The 18,415-nt window shown below is 40.1% G+C and overlaps 1 protein-coding gene across 5 annotated transcripts in view; it reads left to right on the top strand.

Moving 5' to 3' along the window:
- The first annotated feature begins 6,543 nt into the window (after positions 1–6,543).
- gabra2b (gamma-aminobutyric acid type A receptor subunit alpha2b) overlaps positions 6,544–18,415 on the top strand; it is a 33,975-nt gene continuing 22,103 nt past the window's right edge. For 2 of the 5 annotated variants that reach the window (XR_004338037.1, XM_032554799.1), the window contains exons 1-4: positions 6,546–7,100; positions 7,556–7,649; positions 9,900–9,997; positions 18,332–18,399. Coding sequence is in view for 4 of the 5 variants with exons in the window: in XM_032554799.1 (XP_032410690.1) it covers positions 7,579–7,649; positions 9,900–9,997; positions 18,332–18,399 (237 nt within the window). In the remaining variant the exon portion in view is untranslated. Of the gene's footprint in view, positions 7,101–7,555; positions 7,650–9,899; positions 9,998–18,331; positions 18,400–18,415 lie in introns of all 5 variants that reach the window. The other 3 variants (XM_032554800.1, XM_032554802.1, XM_032554801.1) reach the window with 3 other exon arrangements.

The raw sequence follows: 18,415 nt of genomic DNA, 5'->3' as shown, positions 1-18,415 counted from the left end.
AAAAATTATATGTTCATATGTACAAAGATGAAAAACGATGACGAAAGAATCAGAATTTAGAAGCAATAAAACATCGACCCAGACCTGCACATTAAACAGTCAACTCTAGAAGTACAAGATGGGTTTGGTTTTTTTTCCCACTCAAAATTAAAAGAGCAACCTGTGGTCACGACACTAATGTTCTATTATTTTCTGTGCTTGAATATGGCTTTTTGATTCAGGCTCAGACAGGAATGTAACAAAGCTGTATTGAAAGAGTTTTAAGGTTAAAAAAAGGGGGGTGGGAGAAGAACGCAACAAAAAATGACCATTTTATCTGCTGAATCTAAGGCGACGGCATCCTGTTTTTCTTTAGCTATTTATGTATCATACATAACTAGCTAACCTTGTGAAATTATTTACAAAACTGAAAGGAAAATGACGCTTTACTTTCTTTTTAACAAAAAAATAAATAAAAAATTGTGGCGAAATCACCTTTCAGTTCAGTTCTAGGTCCAAGTCTTTTACAACAAGTCTTAAAATAAAAGCAAATAAAGTGGCTGTTTGCTTTTAAATGACCACAACCCGTAGTGTCTAAGTCACATTGTATTTTATTGAACGCGTCAAGTTACAATTAAAACGACAGCAATGCAAACAATGAACGTTCAAAGGAGTGGGTAGAAGTGTAAACTTATTAAAACCCATCCCTCCTCCAGCAACGTCACAAGATGATCTCATCCTGTTTGTCAGTACTGCATCAGAATACCTTGCATTCTATAATATACTAACAATATTAACAACAAAGTAAACATAGTAATGTTGACGCTAACACTGCTGTGTAACAACAACAACAACATAATACATCAAGACAGTGTCTCATATTTAGTGCAAACCATTTCCTCATACAGAAATTTGAATCGTTTAATGTTTGGACATTGTTTTACAGCCAAAAGCATCTCTATGGGTTGCTTTGAACATATTCCACTTTGATGAGATTTCAGTTGGTCAGCAAGAATTTCACCCTGTCCGTCTTTCTCAGCCAGATTCGTCCCAGTGTTGGACTGTGATCGGGCGGCGTCCTCCGGACCTCCCCGGTTCAGACCGACAGGATGGTAAGTTCAGTTTGTTTCAAAGGGCTAAAGCCTGTCGAATGACTCAAAGCAGCTCTGTGAAGGAAAACACATGAAATCTGATTGGGTTCAAGTCATTTTTTATGTCTGGACACCAAAGTCCCACAACCCGGACCCCATTTCAGATGTTGCAAGCCGATCAGAAGAGGTCAGTATTGTCAAAATTAACACCCGATTGGTGTAAATTTGGCACAAACTTGCAACAAGTTCACTTTCTGATTCCCAAATACAAAACACTCGCGTACGTTTATTGCAACAGTATCTCGCCAACACAGTAGTACCAATATATCTGATAGCGACGATGTCTGGTTATCTGCACCAGAAGAACAATTAGCTGAGAAATTCCCAAAGTCTGTAACACAAGCATTTCACCCACCAGGGTTACGCAACTTTCCCAGTTTGATTATTGCCAATGGAATGTGATGTTTCCGTACAATTTCAGTCACGAAATACAAAGAAAGCTCACAGAGTCAAACAAAATCTGTCGCCGGTTGCCTCCTTTGTAACAATGTGAGATGTTTTCATGTGACAGCTGAGACCAGGTGCGAGGGCCCACGCGTTAGCTCTCTGCTGTTTGTACACGAGCGCGGCGGTTAAATTTAGCTGCGGATAAAAGGAAAGTTATTGTGGGAACTCTGGAGCTGAAGATGGCAGATGCAGACGGATTGGCAGAACACACGGAGGACGGGGGATTCGCTCTGGGCTTAGTTTCCATGGCAAACCGAGGAAGCAGTGGAAGCTGCTGCGTGAACAACGCGGCGTGCGCTACAGACAGTGACGTTAAATGAAGATCACTAAAAGCGAAAAAGGACGGTGTGCTTTTGGGATGTTTTGTATAGGTGAGGTCATCTGGCGTCCAGCAACACAAACTCTACATTGACTTTCACTTGTCTCTGTTTGCACTGCTGCTGCCGACTCAGCCTGACTGATCCTGTCTGATCACAAGCTTACAGACGGCTTTTCATTTCTACACATTCTGCTGACTCTGATTCTTGTGTTGACATTTTGGGCCTGACTGAGCTGGTCAATGTTGTGGTTTATACCCCAGATGATTTTATTTTTTTGTAGGAAGAGAGACATGACAAGAAATATACATGAAATTTACCATAAATACAATAGAGTCAACTGCAAAGATTCAGTAGTAGAGCCCTCAGCATTTAGGCTCACCAGAGGAAACCTAGTTATGAAGAAAGGAGGGGTCTGTCTGTCAAAACTACAGGACTGTGTTGAAAGCTGGGAAATGTTGCAACTGACTTTTTTCTCAGAATTCTGACTTTTCTCAGAATTTTGTTTTTTCCCTCAGAATTCAGAATTTTTTTCTAAGAATTTTAACTTTTTCTTCAGAATTTGGATTTTTTTTCTCAGACTTCGGATTTCTTTTTAAAATTCAGACTTTTTTCCCCAGAATTTGGATTTTAATCTCAAAATTATGACTTTTTTTTTGTCAGAATTCAGGTTTTTTTCCCAGAATTCAAATTTTAATCTCAAAATTATGGCTTTTTTTTCTCAGAATTCTTTTTTCTTCTTCTTTTTTCCCCCTCAGGATTCTGACGTTATTCTCTGAATCCTGATTTCAGTGTCAAAACTCAAATTTCAATCTCAGAATTCTGACTTTGGTCTTCTGAGTTTCCAGTGGCCCTAATCCTCTTCCGTAGAAGCTGAATGTAAATGAAAGCCACACTTTTCAGATTTTCATTTGTAAATTTTTTTTTAAAACTACCGAGTCCTCTCCTCTTACCTCAGAATAAATGACTACTTTGTGTTGAGCTGCCATATAAAAACTCCAATGTGACAAGTCTCGCAAAGACACAGTGCTCTGCCAAAGAGCACGTTCCTTTTTTTCTCCATTTATTCTCAGAATTTAAAAGGTGTTTCTTTTAAATTCCACCTAACCCTGTGTGGATCTGTCACAGGAGATCAAATCGATTCAAGCGCTGGACTTTGTGCAAATCTCTGTGCATGGGCTTTAGCGGGTGACCTATCGCTTTAAGAGTGTCAGAGCCCCTCGGTGGGCTCCTCATATTTCCTCTCTCGCAACATCTTTCTTCTGTCGGGGCATGGTTTGTTGCCGAGGCAACGGGCTCAGTCTTTTTCAACACCGTCTAGAGAATCAAGCCATGCTGACATGCAGGCTGACACCCCCTTCTTTGACATGGTGCATGACAGACAGGAGAGGGAAACGGGTTCTTCCTGAAATGTCTCCATGACAGATCAACCACCTGGTGCTATGAAATGCTGCTTGATCTGAACCACTTGAACGGTGACGCCCTGGATGTCACTGCTTTGCAGGAACAATCAAGCTGCTGTGAGTCAGGGATCAGAAAGCTGGGGTCGGCTGCAGAGATTTCCTTTTGAGCTGCATCAACCACTTGTTTCATCTCATCTCTCTCCAAGTCTGCATGATGCGCTGCCATGTTTGTCCAACAGAGGACGCTGTGTGCCAGTATGTACAGTGAGTCGTGTCTCACCTCATGGGCTTTTAGCATGCTAACCTCTTCTTTAAAGGGGCAGTATTATCCACATAGTGACACTGTGTAGCGCAATTATATCACTATGTTGCCTGATGTTGTTATAAAAACGCTACATATATGAAATATGATTAAAAAGACGTTTGACTTTTTAATTTAACTCCTTGAAATTGGGCCTCTGTCTCTTTAAGAAGCTCCTGGTCTTTCTGAATCTTCGCCTTCAGGAAGTCATCACAACATGGCTCCTCTAATAACCCTTTAAGAAAGTTTTTACCAGCGTTTTACTGAGAAGTAATTCTTATTATGAGTTCAGCGGATGCTCAGTTCCACCAGATATTTGCTAATTGCTGCTGGCTAGTCTGAAGGAGCAGAGGAGGGCTGCTCTGTGAATTTTGGAAGCTGCAGCTCCAAGGAGGCGTTTTGAACAGCTGAATGGTTGCCATGGAGATTAAACGATTTCTCCATGAATTAAGTAATCAAAGCAACACTCCAGGTATGTTTTCGATGAGGGAATAACATTAAAACATGATGTAAAGATCAAAAAGTTTATTTTACATAATACTGCTCCTTTACAGCTCAGCTAATTGTAAACCAGGTCCTTCGGGTAAATTTTATTTATTTTTTTTACATCACGACAAAACCGGTTTAATCTGTAATCCAGCCGATAGAGGCAGCGCACCTTCGTCTCTATCGGCTCTGTGTATGTTGCTGTTTTTGATGACGACGAAACTATTGAGCTGCTCTTTTCCCCGACTCCACAGCTCAGCAGTCAACTTTTTCCCTGGATCAGCCTAAATTTTATAGCTCTCTGCCAGGAATCCTTCCTGTTTACTGGTTCCCAGTCCATTAAATCAGAGCCGGGGGGTTAAGGGGGAAGGGAGACGTAATGAACTTCGTCAATGTCAGCAATCAAACTGATTGGTGGCTCTCACTCATTCTTTCATGTATCAAAACGAGAATAAATGATTTACATATCATACTCTTACTCATATAAAGTCCGCAACTAAATCCAAGGTACAAAAAAAAATCACAAATTTAGATATGCAGTTTATTTGCCTGTTGCTCTCCACTGATCCGATCAGCAAACATTGCCAGTTAAAGAAATGCGCTCACGGAGGTCGATGCGTTGAGCATGACGCAACGTCTCACTACGATCAGCGCCGCTGTAACCCAAAGGGCGAAGGGGCTGCAGTTTAAAGGAAAAGGAAATGCGCTTGCAGATGCAGTTTAATAAGAATCCTGCTTTGCTTTTGACAAACTGCCTAAGTGCCTCTGTTACTGGGATGACCTGCATCACTCACCGCCTGACGCACAGGTATGGATTTATGCTGGGGAGATTAAGGGAGCAACCTTCTAGTTGACGGATGGCAAAAGGGAGGCAGTAACTCTTGAGTGGCGGTCTGTACTCATCTGATGCTTCAGATGATTACAAATCTCGGCTGGAGTCTTTCAATCTGTTTTGGAGGTTGCGTGTTCGGCCCGCGGCACTCTGGCTTCCTCCAAGAGTCCAAAAAACATGCATGATAGGTTCATTGGAGGTTATGAGTTTTCCTTACCGGGTTGGCAGTAATTGCCTGATACAAAAGTAAGGCGGTAATAAGAGCATAAATGTAGACAACGGCAAATTTGGCAAAATAAATGCATGGTTTTTTTTTTTGATGAAAAGATTATGCACCGTTTCAAAACGTATCACAATGGCGATACGCATCGATACAGATGTTTCGATACTGATAAATGGCAGCATCGTCACTCGGCTGTTTCGATTCGATACGGCCGGCTTTTTCTGACACATCGAAACACATCTTTCACATCGCACGAGTCATGTGATCAACAGCCAGGTACTGCTAGGGAAAACGACAAAGAAGACAACAGGAACTGGTAGGAGGACAATGATGCACGCCACTTTTAGGATTTGTCTTTGCGTAAAATGCTGGAAATTACACCCATTTCCTTCCTCTTCATACCTGTGTTCTACTTTTTGGTTGATCTATTCCATAAAATCCAAATTAAAAATTTGAAGTTCTCAGTTCCAAAATGACAAGTTGCAATATTTTATGTCAAATTGATCAGTATTTCAAAGAAACAGCTGGTATAATCTGACATGGTTTAATTTGAAATATATATTTGCAGCTTTATCAGTAGCTCCATCTCCAGTGACCATATAATTGCGCAAATTGGAATTAGGAAAATAAGTTTGCTTAATGGAAACATGGCAATTTTGAAAAAACAAACAAACAAACAAAAATATTTCAGCCATATCAAAGCACTTTTTTCATCACACATAACACAAGACTTGTGATCAAAAGCTTGATGTTACTACTGGCGGAAACAACGGAGAAGACAACAGGAAGTAGTAGGAGGATGATGGTTTGTCTTTGTTTTTTGGACAATGTGCAGTTGGCTCCAGCAGAGTTCATCAAAGGTTGCATGTCATTCGTGTTGAATCCATATTTTTTCTGTAAAATGGCCGACTACATTTTCCCTAAAATGTCGCATACGTAGCCGCTCCCAAGTAGGCGGGGCTTGTCGTTCTAACGTCTGAATATGATGCCGATGTCTCTCCTGATTGGCTGATAGATGATGATGAGCGCTGGCACCATGACTGAATTATAGGTATATGTGACGTAACTGTTTACATCCATCACTGTCATAATTTTTTAATAACTTACTGCACGAACAAGCTTATTCACGCGGGATTTTCATTTTCATTTCTTATTTAATGGAAACACTGCAATTTGTGAAATTGTGTTGTTTTGACCACCATGTGGGGATAGTATGATAAAATTATAATAACTTATACATTCATGTTTTAGCTGTGCCTCCATAACATTTTTACACCCCTATGAAATTTTCTGGGGGTGCCACCGTGGGCTAGTTACACGTGCAGGCCACACTTTTTAGATTTTTGTTTCCATTGAAAACCCACGCAACACAACACACTGAAGACAGTCTAATCGCGTGCAGTTCTCCTAGAGCGCTCAGCCATCATGCCTCCGTGTTGTGCATCACATGTGCGTGCGTTCAGACACGCAACATTCCTCTGTATTGGCCTCATCGGACTGCCTTTAGGACCCGGGTTGTCTCCTTTGTAGTTGTTCGGAGGCGATGAGGGGAGACCGAGATGCGCTTCTTCTCCTATCACGATTCACATCGCGGCTGAGCGAGCCGAGCCGAACCGAACCGAGCTGAACGGGGCAGCTTAAAGGCTCCAGCACCTGCTCGTCCTCCCCTTTTTTCCCTCTTAATTGCTCTCCATTAAAAGGCTGTTTGTTTGTTTTTTAATTACTTTATGTAATATTAATTATTAATCGAAGGCGTATATTTTCCCGGTTAATTTCGGTAGAGTATGAGACGCAGAGCATCATCCGAGGAGCATTCCTCTTGTTGCCTTGGACCATGAATTATCAATGCTGCCAGCTGCGTTCCTGTGACACGAACCGAGGACAACAGCGGTGAATTCCTGTTAACTTTTCTGCGCATCATTTGACGTTTCCAGCGGCAGCAGGTACTTCTTCCACTTGAGGTGAGGCTGCGCTCCCCCCGACCACCACCACCACCTTCCCTTCCTCTCTAATCATTTTTTCCCCCATTTAGACGCGTTAAATTGAATTCTTTACATTTTTCACCGATGGAAACGCAAAGGAGCGTGGGAGAGACGCTCCAAACGTCTCGTTTCCTTCCCGTATGTATGTAATGGGTTTTTGTCGCCCTAATTAGGGACGCGGTGTAATGAGTGACGCGACGTGATGTTGGATTTATGCTAACTGGCTGAGTGAGCGCGTGGGACGTGCCACTGAATACCAATTACAGTCAGATGCCGTCTCTTGCCTCTCTTTTTTTTTCCCTCCCCCACCGTTTCTGTTCATTTATTTATATATTTATGTGATGCCCGCCGAAGAGGGATTCCCCCACAAATACTAGGGCTTCGTCTTTACATTGTTGTGGGTCTCATTAACCCGGAGCTCCCGCTCTTCCCAGCGGCTGTCGGCCGAAAAGCAGCGATGTGGAGCAAGGAGGGCACGTCTTCACCAGTCTTCTGCCTGCTGGTGCTCACGGCTCTCGGGGAAATCAGGTGAGTGGTTTTTAGCAACGGGAGACGCCTCGACACACACACACCCACCCACGCACACACACACACACACACGAATGTTTGCGCGGCTATTTTTGTGGGGACTTTCCATTGACTTCCATTCATTTCTACAGCCTAAACCTTACCCTTACCTTAACCCTAACCCTAACCATTACATACCTAACCCTAACCAAAACTCAATTCACACCTTAGTCCTAAATCTGACCCCTGACCCAAAAACAGCGTTTCCCATTGTGGGGACCAGGCTTCGGTCCCCACAAAGAGCAGTGGGTCCCCACAACCTAGTATGTGTCAGGAAAATGGTCCCCACAAGGTATTAGAAACAAACGCGCACACACATGTTGTATGTGGGGAGCTCTTTGTTTATCTGTCCAGGTGGACTCTAGTTATCATTGGACCCCCCACCCTTCCCCTCCTGTGAGCAGTTTCAGCCATGGCCTTAAACTGTAAACTAAAGGGCACGTGGGAAATTAAATAAAACGCAGCTGGGCTTTCCTACATTGCTGGCATGAGCAGTTCTCAGCTCAACCCGATTGGGTCTTTTCATAAAAAAAAAAAAAAAAAAAGAAATCCAGTCGAACCCATTGGTTGAGCCAAATGATCTCTTCCAAGGATAGTAACATATCTCTTGCCCTGACCTCCCCCACCCCCCACTGTCCATACAGCTGTGTCTTTTTTTTTTCAACAATGTATGTATCAAAGTATATTTCTAATACAGGATTGAACAAAATACAGAGTATTTAAAGTCAAGTTTATTTGCATAGCAACATTTCAACAGCAAGGCAGATCAAATTCGTGACATCTTACAGTCACTGATTATGAAACAAGCAATAAACATGGGATTTTGTCAAATGCCACCTCAAAATCATCATGCAGATGAACTTTGAATATGTTCCAGTTATTATGAATCAAAGGCAGCTCTAATCAGGTGGATTGTAGCCTTGATCTAAAGGGACTCTGTGTTTCAGCCGATGTTTGTTTCATGGATTATGAAGATCAACACATATAAGCCTTTCTTCCACTGCATGTCCTACTGTCCTGTTTTCAAGAGAAACGATAAACTTAGACATGATCTAGTTACATTTATTTAACGTGAATTACTAGCGGTTGCACTAATTGTGGCAGGTTTCATATTGTACTAAATAACTACTTCTCAGTGTGAACCACTCCAACTAAAACTAGGGTGACAATATGTTGCTGCTCCTCCTTTAACCATATTTCCATCTGTTGTCAATAAGTATCGCAGCCACTAACGGTTTATTTTGTTGTCACAGCTTCCTGAATTATTCAGCAAGCTATTCTGAGGATGTGCTCCTTAATATATTGTACCTGACCTTTGACCCAACGACCAGGCGGTTTTTGTGCATGTGACGTCACGTTGCAACGTGTCTATGCTGAAGGTCTATATCGACCCTTTCTCATATGTCAATCGAGGAAAACCTATTTCGGATATACTGTATATTGCCATTATTTTATTGCCCAACTCAAATCCTAACGATAGAAGGTATACAAAAACGCTTCGACACTTAGAATATGAAGTTATACGGCATTCAGAACACAGCACTGCTGTATTTTTTAATGACTATGGTGATGTGACTCTCTGTTAAAGAACAAACTAGAAATTGTTTCTTACTTCATGAATAGGTTGTTGTTGTTTTTATTTACATTGTTGTGCTATTAAATGTAATTTCAAAATAGGCCTATAGAAACATAGACAGATTAAAAAAGAGAAAAATACAACATAACTTTAGTTTTTAGACAAAGAAATAAACATTTCCAAGCCGTAGTGGAGGAAATAGTTCCAGCTCAGACTAAACTCGGTTTATTAAAGTTGTATAGATAGAAGGCCCAGATGTAAACAGTTATTAATATTGCATACTTTCACAGTAACCAATAACCCGAGGCTGCTCCAGCAGAGCTGTCTGTGCCGGTGATTAAGCTAAGATTTAATGTGGGACCCAATCTGAAGTCATTTACCACCAATCTCTGCCCTGATTGCATTTGCATACCCGGCTGTGTTTCTGGCTCCGAGATCACATGGCTCTTGAAGGTTGCGCCTCGAACTGGGTCAGCCACGATGGGGAAACGACGTCTATTTGTGCGTCTTGTGTTGGCATGCGCGGGGAGTCGCTACCAGACAGCAAGGAGCTAGAAAACCCAGGAAAGACTAGAGTCTAAAAAAGTTGCGAAATGGTTGTTGTCTCACGGTCCTGTTATGTGTCTGCTGCCTAGATCGGTGAACGCCGTGTCGGAGAACATCACCCTGTTCACGCTCATCCTGGACAGACTGCTGGATGGATACGACAACCGTCTCCGGCCGGGTCTCGGAGGTGAGGAAACGCAGCGTGTGTGCGCAGACAGAGCCGGGGCGGGCCCTACGATTGTTCTTACGCAACCGCACGCGTCTCGTTTTTCACGGCTGAGAGCTCGCTCGCAGCGAGAACACTTCATTTAACGTCAGCCTTCGTAGCACCAATAACCTTGAGCAGCAGTCCCCTCAAGAATACACCGATAAACACACTCTGCGTCCGCAGCGCTCAGATTATACAACAACCCAGTCCACTTCCTGGAAAAGTGGACGCATCAAAACACACGAATGGATAAATCATTTCTTTATAGCTTTTTTAAAAAAAAAAACAAATTTCACAGAATCAGATAAATATATGATAAAACAATCAAGTTTATTTGTATGGCACATTTCAGCAACAAGGCATTTCAAGGTGCTTTACACAATAAAAGCTTTTTAAAAATGTCATAAAAACATCATACAGTCAAAATCATCTACACACATGAAATATGTTGGTCAATGTTTCATGTCTTATGGTTCAAGAGCAAATCTAAACAGCTTTCATTTAAAATAACTCGGTGTTTCAGCAGCTTCACAGTTTTTCTGACGTTTCTTCCAGATAAATGTTTTTATTACACAAGTCAGTTTGTTTTTGGGTCATGATGTATGATGTGTTTAGAAATAGACAAACTCTTGTATTATATGCATTAAAAAAACAATATTGATACTAAAGTATAATATTCCAAAGATTATTTTAAGCAGGTTTGATCTTTTCCACATTTTGTCGTGCACAAATTTCACTTTATTTTATTGGGATTTTATGCAAAATGTAAATATAAATGTCATGGACACCCAACATTACCACCTCAGCATCCTGGTGTGGAGATGCTTTTCTCTAACAGAGACAGAGCAACTGACGGTCATTTTAACAGCATGTTTTAACGTAAGAGTCAAAATTTCTTTACAAAAGTGTCATAGTTTTAGGCAGCCAAATCTCGCCAACGTTTAGTCGAGAAACGTCATGGTAAAAGCATTCCTCAATTGTCGTGTGAAATCATAAAGAAATGCATCAATTTTGAGTCTTACATTTTTTAGGAAACATCCTTTCTATTTATTCCACAGTGGGATGGAGTTAAAGTTATACAGTATTTTACCATAAACAGCTGTGCTTTGGAGTAACTCCATAAATCTCACTATCTATTTTTCCCAAAAGTGAATCAAATTGAATTTCCTCTTCCTCTAATAACTGTCTAGTTTTCATTTGTTGTTGAAAACATTTTAGTTTCAGTCATTCTACATTAATTTTAACTTGGATTTCATTTAGTTTAATTTGAAAACAAAAAAAGTTATTTAATAAAACTATAATTGATGATGAACAATATTAAGACTGGGTTTAGGTTCACCTTATAGCAGGACATTAATCCTAAACCTCTAGTTTATATCAAAGTATATTTATGCTCTATGGCTCAGTCAAAGTACAGATCCTGATCCAGTTGAGAATCTACATCCAAACTAATCCAAATGACTGGGCTCTACAAACTACTCCCTCAAGCAGAATACAATAGCACGCCGCCCCTTTTCAGATTTTTACATAAACAATTTATCTTTAATTATTGAAATCTGTGGTTATGAAAAAGTTCAAACAGACTTGTCCACGGTAACGCTTTTAATTTTTAATTTTCTCCACTTCCAAGGCTGCGTTCACTTTGCAGTCTGAAGTGACCCAATTCCGTTTTTTTTTGTTTTTTTTTTGTCAAATCGGATTTTTTTGCCGTGGCCGTTCACACTTCTAAACAAAAGCGATCTGTTTGTGTTCTGCAGTGTGAACGGGCAACCTGCATGCGCAGTAGAGGGCGGAATAGCGTCAGCGTTCTCAGTGTTTTACCAACCGCCACAAAAAGAAGAAGTGCTCAGTGTTTGCAGAAGTAAACATGCAGAAATTTTGATGCGAACGGTGAAGCATATCTTACGATTTTGAAGTTCTTGTCTGACCGGAGCCAGCATATTAACAACTTAATCCTCATATAGTCCGTTGTTGTTGTTGTTGTTTTTCTTCCCGCTTGAGCGTATCAGGACGCAGAATAGTGACGTTTGTTGAGTATCAGGGACGTTCAGGTCAGATGAACGCGACCTGGACTTTAGGTCAGATTTGAATCGGATACGTATCGGATACTGAAGTGGCCCGGGTCGCATTCGAAAAGAATCCGGCTTGTGCTGTTCAGACTATCATGAAAAGATCGGACACGGGTTGCATTACGTGAAAAAAACCAAAACAAACGGAACTGGGTCACTTCAGGCTGCAGTGTGATCGCAGCCTCAGACTTTTGCTATATTGTAATTTATAAAGCACAGTACACTTGGAAGTTTGAACTTCCACGTTCTGCTTGCTCGGCATCCAAAGCTGAGCTCCTCCCTCAGGATTTGGTGCATTTTGAATTTCCAGTTCCTGGGGCCATCAGTCCATCCCAGGAGCTGCCATATGGGAGAGAGACCTCCTTTAGCTCAGCCTGTTCAGCTGGCTGCTGCCACATTAGCTGTTGAACAGGAAAAGCTGAAATGTTTGTTTTGGAGCACTGTGGTGATATTCTGCTTAATTGTACATTTTGTTTGCTTTTATTATGAATAATTTCTTTAAAAAAACAAAACAAGCATTTGAGGAATCTCACAAATCAACACTGGCAGAATCTAGGGATCTGAAAATCAACATTCCTAAATTTTTATTGTTTTTTTTCTGTTGAATTTGTATGGTGTAAATCTACAGCACAGAATAGCAAGTAGTAATAATACTAACTGAACGGCCAGCAGGAAGGTGTCATTATTAATCGATGTAAGTTCATTGAGATTTGCATTTCATACCATAAATCTACTGTTTATTCATTTTGATTTATTAATTTTATCGGATTGGATGAATGACAGCCTAAGACTATGTTGCAAAAACGTAATTTATTCATGATTTGGAGTCAACAGATGCAGATGTTTACATAGCCTGAATAAAAAGATATACACTTTTCTTTAATCGCTGTCTAAAGTTCAGTCAGAAAAACTTTTCTTGTTTTAGGTCAGTTGGAATTACCCAAATTATTTTAACTTGCTAAATGCCAGAAAACGTTTTTAGAGTATTTCTTTTGTAATTTTCTTTGAATTTTTAAAGCTGACATCGATTTGGTAACTATCGTGGATATCTAACTCTTTTAATCCGTATGATACGGGTCAAACGGAAACTTTGTTCTGGCTAAGTGTTCTGGCATGTTAAAATAACTTGATTATTTCTAATTTACCTAAAATGAGAAATGTTCGGTCTGATTCGACTTTAGACAGTGAGAAAAACTGTCTACGTCTCATCATTCAGATCATGTAAATGTCTGGTTTCAACTGTGTTTTCATAAGCTGAATATTTAGACACATAAACAATCTTTCTCACAGTTTGACATTAAATCAGACATTTTCCTGTTTGGAGTCAGTTAGCATTACTAAAATTATTCCTAATTGCTGAAAGCCAGATTACGAGAAAAAAATTGGTAAAAAAAATTTAGTCGATTTCAGAAGTTTGTATACATTTCCTTAGCATTAAACTGAATTTTAGACTTAAGTTTTAGATCAAATGCATCCTTCTGTAAGCTTCTCACAGTAAATTGTTGGAATTTCTGCCCATTCCTGGTAGAAAGGGTAAAGAAATCAGGTTTGTAGGGTCACTTTGCTCACACACTTTTGAAATCAGGACTTCCTGATGGCTACTAAAACATTCACTGCAGTCTTTCTACATAAAGGTTTTCTTTCCTCATGATGCCATTTATTTTCTGAAGTGTACCAGTCCCTTTTGAAAACAAAATAATGTTTTTAAGCATTCAGGTTTTCTTCTTTGCTCATCAAATGGACAAACTTTGAACTTTGGTTCAAAGAACCAAAGTTCTTTGAACTGCAAAGAACTGCAAAGAAATCTGCAAATCAGACTGGATTTGCAGATTTCTTACCAAAAACATGCTCATCTCTAGGACAGAGTCAGAGCAGGATGATGGCCGGATATCCTCAGTGTTTATATTTTCATATAAGTATTTTAACCGATTAATCTGGGAGATTCAGGCCTCTTTAAATTGTATCTGAGGATGAACTGGATCTGGTTTCTCTGTATGATATCTTCATTGATTTCCTTTGATTTTTCCCACCCACATGAGGTATGCAGTGTGTTTGATGAAATGTTGTAAATTTATCAGAAGCCTAATAAGAGATGACGTCATTGTATAAACCCACAGCAATATAAGCAAACCTGAGATTCTGAAAAAAGTAATGAAAAAATAAGAAATCAGAAAATTATCCTGGCATTTAGCAAGCAGGAAGTTTAGCCTGGTTTGATCTCAGACAGTCGAGGAGAAAAAGGTTGTGTCTTTTTACACGGGACATGTAAACATCTGGTTGCAACTGCAGCTCTGTTGAAGCGATCATTTGGAATCCGACACGTCTTTCAAAAGCATGAAAACGTAAATCAGATGTTTTTCTTTTAACCCCTTACCTCATTAAACCAAATCCTGCAACACTCGGCATGTACCGCTGTACTGCACGCATCCACGTACAAAGGCGCGACACCGGGGAAGCAGCTTTTACAAACCGAGTTTAGGAAGGGAACACAACACGACATCAGATGCAGTTTTCCACGCAGTAAACACATTAGATCCGTCTGTGGCATCTGTGGGGAAAACGTTGTTAACGCTCCACCGAACTTTGGTTTGCAACGCCTGGAAAAGAGGCCGAACGCAGCTGCCTGCGCGTGCTCACTCGGTAGACGGGCTTGGAGACGGTTTTCACATTTCAAGTAACGTGAGAGAGAGAGACGGAGACTTAAAAACCGAACCCCTAGTTTTATTGCAGATCAGGAAACCTTCAGATATTTATTTAAGGCAGCAGCTTCCCCCTGGAGAGATTTTAAATGTTGTTCAGTTAAAAAATGTTTTCCATTTCCTTCAGTGAAAAATTATTTTTAGCTGGAGCTGATGGGGGTAGAAAGAGGAGAATGACTTGTTTAGTGAAAATCTGATCATTCACAAAATGGCGGGGGTTTTTTTGCAGTTTCCATTTCTGATACAAGTTTTTCCTTCGTGGTATTGTGTTAATCTGTATGCTCCATAGCTGAAACGAATACTTGAAAATCCGTCTAAAACACTTATATCTGTCTGTATTAGTATTTCAAACACCAAATAAACCTTAATATGGATAAGTACACCCAGCAGAAAAGGTCTTATCGCTAGCACAGGAACTAACATCTTTATTCTTGGATTGGCTGCTGTTCAAACAGCAGCCAATCGTGTATCAGGTAGCTTTATGTGTGAGGTATTTTAGCTTACACAAGCTGCACTTTTTAAAAAATGTATATTTTAGATAAGCTCTACAAAAAGATGTGAGAACAGCAACATTCTCCGTGAATAATTTGGAGTTTTGTTTCACAGGACAGTCAACAAATACAGAGCCGTGATTGGATGGGCTCCACACCTGTTTGTTTCTTTGTTGATTTTATTGAAATTAATGTGTTTTTCCAAACATTTTTTTTCACCCCACACGAGTCACGTGATGAAGAACAGGATGTTACTAGATGAAGAAGGCGGCAGGAAGTAGTAGCAGGATGATGATTCTCGCGTGATTTTAAGTGTTTCTTATTCCATCGCAAATTGTGTTTTTTCGACATTAGTGGAATATTGAAAACGTTTTGCAATGGAAACTCAGATTCAGCTAGTGACTGTTTTGGATCGTCCAATGCCATTTACATTATGGCAGTACGTCTTTCTCTTAATGGTTTATTTTTCATTGCTAATTCTTGAAAAACAAAAAAGAAGAAGTCAGCCCCGCATTGTACAACCTGAATACATTACATTAATGTTCATCATGTATCAAAGATTTCTCCCTGACAAGCTTTAATTATTTAATTATTATTAAGCCCGGCACAGTTTGTTTGTTCCCAGTTTGTTTGGCCAAAGAGTTCGTCTCTCCAAACTGATGAAATTCAGTCCAGCATTTGGTTTGTCTCCTTCCCCTGTGTCCAAACTGGCAGGAGTTGAAGCTGACATTTGGATAGTTGCACAGAGGAATGCGCAGTCCCTAACACATGCAGGTTGTGTCTTACCAATTAAACGCGGCTCAGTGGACCCATCTGCACCAAATGATTCAGACTGCATGGAAAGCACATGTCTGGGACTTTTGTTGCTGAATAAATGAATTTTAGGTATTGTCCTTATCCCCACAGATCCTGGAGTCCTCAGGCATTAAATGCACTCTTGATATTTTCAAACAGTAAACACGTTCTTCCCCTCAGGAGACAAGCTCGTTTTCGGTTATGTTCCTCTTGTGCAATGCGGTTTCACCTGAGCTGCCATTTGGTGGTGGATTTGTGTTTTTGATGACTTATTATAATTATATGTTTGTTTTGTTTTGGGCTTTTGCTTATATTTCAGGGTTGTGATTTCTCGACGTTACAACATACCCAGAATCCTCTGCTCTAAAATCTGAACCCTTAGGCTTAATTATTGTTAATTGCTGTTGCTAATTGCATTTTTTTTTTAACTAATAACTAAAACTCCTGTCGGGAGAGTGAATTATCTACATGTAGCAAACTCTACCGTTCAATCAAAAATTACATTAATGAGTAATTTTGTTATTTTTAATTGTTGCTTATGCAGCTGATTGGCCGTGAGCGATATGCCGAGTTGACTTTTTTTAATGTTTTTGTTATTTTGCTTGTAAAGATTGAGGCTCCAGCCTAGTAGTTGTTTCTTTTTCTGCACAATGTTGCACAGTTACCATTCACAGTGCTATAAAACGCTTCAGAAAAGAAACTCCCAGACCACAATAACACTGCAGCTTTAATGAACTACTGTATAAAAAAGATGGCAAAATAACACCGGTTATAAAAATGGCAAAACATGGGTTTTTAATAAACCAGATTATTTTTTGCTGTATTAATTCACAATGAGTGTCATTTCAAGGAATTTTTCAAAAAAAGTAAAGTAACGTAATTCTAATTGATCTTATGGTTTGTTTCCTCTGAGACGTAAATCTTCAGATTGACCAGTAGACCAGATGGTTAGAGCAGCAGCAATTGTTTATTTTAAATAGTTAAGAGGCAAAACCAGACTGTTTTTGCTGGAATAATTTTACTGAGTTTTGCTAATTAGTTTGAAATAAAGACTGCACAGCAGGACTGTCCCTACAGCACACTGATGGGGCATTGTTTCCACCTCCTTTAGGTCCAGACCGGTTCCACTCCAATCCTATAATTTCCTACCGTTGGATGAGACATAAAGCCTCACTCTGGTTTCATGCGTCAACCATTCACATCAGGTTCCACCGTCTTCAAAAGAAGAGTTAAACACACCAAGATGCTTCTTCTAATCTCTCCTTGTAGTTTTTCCAAGTTTCTCATTTTATTGATTCTTCGCGGTGCGCTCACCACAGCCTCAGGCCGCCCTGCAAGGTTAAGATTTTAACTCGCTGCGTGTCTCCAATTCCCTACACGGAGTCCGTCAGTCTGACCTCACCTCTCTGAGGCTGTTTGAGCTCTGCAGGTTCACATCGTAAAGCTCTGCTCAGACTGTATTTTGTAAACGTGCTTTTGAGGAAAGTTATTATTTGATATCCTTCTGATTTTAGTAGTTTTCTCACTTATTGATGTCTGGAAATAGAAGATGTAAAGAATGAATATTGATTGCCCTTATAGCTTGGAGCTGCATGTAGGATTTTAGTGTGACGATGATAATGTTAATGATCGCAATGCTCACCAATAACACCGATCCGATATTAATATCTGTATCGGTTCAGTTATTGAAAAAAATTCTAGATCCATCAGATATACTCAACTCTAATTCCATGCTTTGTGCTCTGAGCTTTATTATTAATTTTTACATTGTATTTAGAGTGTCTAATTGCACTTTCCGAACCAACAGTTTAATATAAGTCATTTACATATAGTTTGAGTTAAAACCCTATTTACATAGAAGTGGAAACATGGAACATTCACTGTTTTTGGGAAGCCCAGTGCTTCCAAATCTACCCAAGTCATTAAAAATTATCTACTTTTATACATTCCTCGCTTTTTCTTTTCTATTTGGAGAAAACCAACTAAAAGTTTCTACTTTCCACATATAAACAAGTTTCTCTTTCTAAAAGTGTATTTCTGCACCTCACTTTTCCACATTGTGGGAGTCACACACAAAAGTCTTTTAGAAAATAATAATTTACCGGGTATCTCAGCCTGAGATTATCTGGTGAAAGGGGCCAGATGGGCACTTCAGTGACTGTCCGACGAACAAACCCATCTCCTGTTTTGTATGTTAATGGTCTCTGAGGCAGGAAAGACGCTGTAGGAGATGACACCGGGCTTTTTTCTCTGATCCAGACAGGGTAACCGAGGTGAAGACCAACATCTTCGTCACCAGCTTTGGGCCGGTCTCAGACACCGACATGGTGAGTGCAGATACTC

This window comes from Xiphophorus hellerii, chromosome 23 (genome assembly GCF_003331165.1).
Source record: "Xiphophorus hellerii strain 12219 chromosome 23, Xiphophorus_hellerii-4.1, whole genome shotgun sequence".
In the NCBI taxonomy this organism is placed as follows: Eukaryota; Metazoa; Chordata; class Actinopteri; order Cyprinodontiformes; family Poeciliidae; genus Xiphophorus; species Xiphophorus hellerii.
The sequence above is the reverse complement of the archived record's forward strand: the minus strand, read 5'-3'. Positions and strand labels throughout refer to the sequence as shown.